Source organism: Coenobita brevimanus, chromosome 103, assembly GCF_032717465.1.
Source record: "Coenobita brevimanus isolate Jiangsu-jjx chromosome 103, ASM3271746v2, whole genome shotgun sequence".
Lineage (NCBI taxonomy): Eukaryota > Metazoa > Arthropoda > Malacostraca > Decapoda > Coenobitidae > Coenobita > Coenobita brevimanus.
The window spans coordinates 677971-682500 of NC_137056.1; the positions used below are offsets into that span (position 1 = coordinate 677971).

Consider the following 4530-nt stretch of genomic DNA (forward strand, 5'->3'; position numbering starts at 1 on the left):
AGCATTTTCGTTGTGTTTACATATAGAATACAATATGAATAGTTTGTAACATTTATTTTTTTCCATTTCAGGACACCAGGGAGAGAACCAGAGCACAAAATATGTTAAATAGGACAGAGGGCGATTTGAAATTGTCCTGAGGAAAGTGTATATCCTCAGGATTTAACGGAAATGAACTCAACATCACCAGGGCAAGTGATTTCAAACAAAAACACTCGGAGAAAAGGTCCAAAAGACTAGAAAAATGCCACCTGGACTCAGTTACGTAATATTACAAACGCTGTGGACATGTAATCAAACTATAAATTAAGCAAATGAAACTTGAATATATGTAGTGCCCATGCCGTGACGTCACCAGCGTGCTTCTGATTGGCTGCCTGGTTTGTTTACAATCGTGTTCCAGACTTAAGTGGTACCTGGATGGGGACTTTGACCTTACTTGACCTGTTCTGGGCCGCAGGTCAGGCCAGGAAGCTGGGGAGAGATGGGTCAGGCACTGGAGAAGATATACTACCAGCCCCAGGTGCATTTTGCCTTGTGGTTAGGGCGGCAGTACTTGATAAATATGTGGGCGAAACTTCACACTCGATGCCCGTGTTCCCGCCAAAACCCCCGCCCGCCCTCGCCTCCCTCCTCACGCCCGTCCACGCCCAGTTCTCGCCCACCTTCTCCCACAAATTCCCGCCCACCCACTCCCAACTACAGCAGCCTGCCACCCGCCAAATGCAAGAGTGGGATGGACTCGATAAGAAGTGATGAGGCTCACTTCTACGACTGCCCTCACAATGGCGGACACCAGCCACCCGTATGTCAACACTGGTGAGTACTTGATTCTCTTGAAGTTTCTGTTGATCAAAGGAGAGCATTATTATTATTATTATTATTATTATTATTATTCTTGTTCATATGGTTGCGGGGATAGGAAGGTACGAGCACTTCTTCCTTGCTATGTCTCCATGACACAATACTCATCTCATGTAGTTCATGACTGTCTTATAATACTGACAGTGTATAAATAATCACAGCAGATTTGCACACACACACAAACACACACACACACGTAAAGACTTGTTATTGTTACTCTTGTTATGGTGTGTGTGTGTGTGTAAGTTTTTCTTATAGCCCACACAGCCTACTCTCTCTGCCACAGATGTCTTCTACGGTCCCATTTATATATACTACTTTTTGTGTTATTTTTATCACTGCAGTTTCCCTCTGGTCCACTTTTGTCAGTTGTTTTCCTTCTTTCCCAAATTATATACCCTCAGATGGTTTGTTGTTCTTCGTTCAAGTTGTCTCGTAATTATTGATTGAGATATAATGATGGTCTGTATTTTAGATTTGTTGTTTCTTTTTGTTTTCTGCGTAGCGGGTGTGTAATGTCTTTGGTGTGTGTTTGTGTGTGTGTGTGTTTATTAGTACATAAATACAGTATGTGTCTTTGGTGTTGCAGTGTGTTTTGAATTTGAAATCAGAAGACTGAGTTGAACTAGAGCTGTTAAGAAATGTCTGGGTCTTACAGATTAGATAAGATACACAGAGATTTCATGAAATTTGGAAGATTTAGAGAAAGGGACGGAGGAGAGTTTGGTGAGATGGTATGGTTATGTAGAGAATGTGAATGTTATCGTGGCGAAATATCTTAAAACAGAAAGGAGAGTTGTGGCGTTGATGTGCAGGTACTGAAAGCGTTTGGAAAAGTATATTGAGATGATTTGACGCGGTGGGGAGGCGGGAGAATGAGAGGTTGACGAGGAGTGTGTATGTGAGTTAGGTGGAGGGATAGATCGAGGAGAATGAGGAGTGGTAATGGAGAGGTTTATGACTGAGGTGAAGGGGGAGATGGCGGGATAGGGCGGAGAGGTATGTGAGTGAGAGGGATGAGTTGGAGAGAGGGCAGCCTGATAGCAGAGGATAAGGTAACATGGAGGCGATTCGTTTGTGGTCACCCATGGTTTCAGGGTTAAGATGTCTGGCTATAGATAGATAGATCATATTTTCAGTTTTAAATTGCTTCTTGGCATCTCGTTGCCACTTGAAAGAGAGAGAGAGAGAGAGAGAGAGAGAGAGAGAGAGAGAGAGAGAGAGAGAGAGAGAGACTATACTAGTAAATTAGCAGTCTGTCGGGGAAAAAAGAAGTAGGAATATAATACAGTATAAGACATTGTGAAATCGTCTTTGGTGATAAGTACTTGTGATTAAAGGTTAGTGGTGTCATAGTTTTAGAGACAGACAGATAGATTGATAGATAGATACCAGTGCTTTGATGTCTCTCTCCGTAACTTACTTTTACCGTACTACTACCACCACTACTTACGCAACGAGCTACCACCATCACCACAATTACCTACCAACATTAGGGGCTTCAACCACCTCAACAGTACCGGATGGGAGGGGGTTGCTGATGTCTGTGCACACATACATACATACACACATATGCACTAGCTATGCACCTTTACATGGATACGTATACATCCATAAATACGTACATACATACACACATACCCTGTGCATGCGTTCATACACACACTGTACACATGAATATATTTAAGTTATTGTCTGACACGGATATAGGGTTATGTACATACATATATACATTCATTCATTCATTCACTCATACATACATACATACATACATGCGGGCATAAATACAGTTCATAGAAAAACTCGCTACTTACACACACACACACACACACACACACACACACACACACAAGGTAAGCAGGTTTACTATGCCAAGTCAGTTATTGCATGTTATTTGGCACGTGTGTGTGTGTGTGTGTGTGTGTGTGAAAATGCGCGGCGTATATATATATATGTGTATGTACCGTATGTCTCTGCATGTGTAAGTAATGATAAGTATGAGTGTTGTGTGCGTGAAGTGTTGTGTTGTATGTACAGTAACTATATACAGTATGTCTGCATTTTCATTCATGTGTATATGTGTATGTAATAGCACTTTATCTACTGTATATGTGTTGTGTATGTGCACGTGTGCGTATGTGGAAGTACTTTGTGTAATTGTGTGTGTGTGTGTGTGTGTGTGTGTGTGTGTGCGCGAGGCAAGGTATTCTAGTTAACTGACCCGTTGCTCAACACCTTACTACATTATTAGGTCACCCTGTGTGTGTGTGTGTGTGTGTGTGTGTGTGTGTGTGTGTGTGTGTGTGTGTGTGTGCACGCATTAATTGGTTCTGCATACATTCTGCTGTAAAACCGTGTACATATGTGTGTTTGTGTGTATCTCTGAGTATGTGTTAATGACCCGCGAGAAACAAGCTACAGAAGGGCGAAAATCTGGGCCAATTTAAGGTGAAAGAACTGTAGTGAATCCACCTGAACCCATCCAACCCAGTTACATATTTCTGGTTTAGCTACACCTCATTAGAGACACGTGTAAAGGTGTAAACGATCTATTGACCCCACCTTTACCTGGCTAATTAAGGTGAGTGGACAGGTACAGCCACCAACAAGAAATACGGTAGTATGTTATTTTATTGTGTTTGTTTCACACTTTAGGCACGTCTGTCACCTTCCTCTGTGACGCAGAGGAAGAGAATCATTTATGGGTGGAGGTCACCTCCACTCGCCCAGCCACCTATCCACCCATGTATCCGCCCATCCATCCACTCACCTGTCCCTCTACCCATCTATCCACCTATCCGTTTTGGGGCGGATCCGGATCCGGCAATGCCATTGGCGGAGGTATACGCTCATGAGTGCTTTCTGTAGGCTGCCTTATGCTTTGACTCCATCTCGCATGGTACTCCGATGTGGGTCGTAAGACATTTTGAGGTACTTCCTGTCCAACAAGTTACATCATTATAAAATAATCTACTCCTACCCTCGCATCATCCCCCAGGTAATTTTATCAATACCAACTAATCTACCTCATAAATTAACGTACTTACCTTCTGTCACATTATCTACTACATTCTCACCTACATCACCCTCTCTACCTCATACTCTGACTCCATCTCCAGACAGCCACTCCACACTGTCCTTGGCATATCTGCACTTAAACCAGGCACGTGGACCTTAACTGTACCACACACAAAAAATAAATAAAAGTCAAAATAGAGAAATATATAAGTTTGTCAGGTTCAGAATAAAGGCGTAGTTGTTACTCTGGTTGTGTGTGTGTGTGTGTGTGTGTGTGTGTGTGTGTGTGTGTGTGTGTGTGTGTGTGTGTGTGTGTCCTGCCTGTATCAACACAACACCCACTTTAGGAAGGAGGGTGGACGTGGGAGAGAGAAAGGCGGAGGGAGGGAGAGAGCTAGGGGTAGATGTCTCTAAACATCCCCCAGGCAGAGAGAGAGAGAGAGAGGCTGGACGTAAATAGAGTGCTATATAAAGGATATATGGGTGAGGGAGGGTGGAAGGAGACGATAAAGACCAAGAACAATACGGTATGGTAAGTGAATGGTTGAGGAAGCGGGGTATGGACGATGATGACGTGTAGGAGGTGACAGATGACGGAGCTGACTGGAAGAAAAGCGTATAGTTCGGCCCTGTAGAGAAAGTATGTTC

The 4530-nt window shown here is 43.2% G+C and overlaps 1 protein-coding gene across 1 annotated transcript in view; it reads left to right on the forward strand.

Annotated features, from left to right (window-relative positions):
* Positions 1 to 484: 484 nt before the first annotated feature.
* The window catches only part of mwh (multiple wing hairs), a 70472-nt gene continuing 66426 nt past the window's right edge, over positions 485 to 4530 (forward strand). Inside the window, exon 1 of the mRNA XM_080284769.1 lies at positions 485 to 805. Coding sequence (XP_080140895.1) covers positions 485 to 805 — 321 coding nt within the window. The remainder of the gene's footprint in view (positions 806 to 4530) is intronic.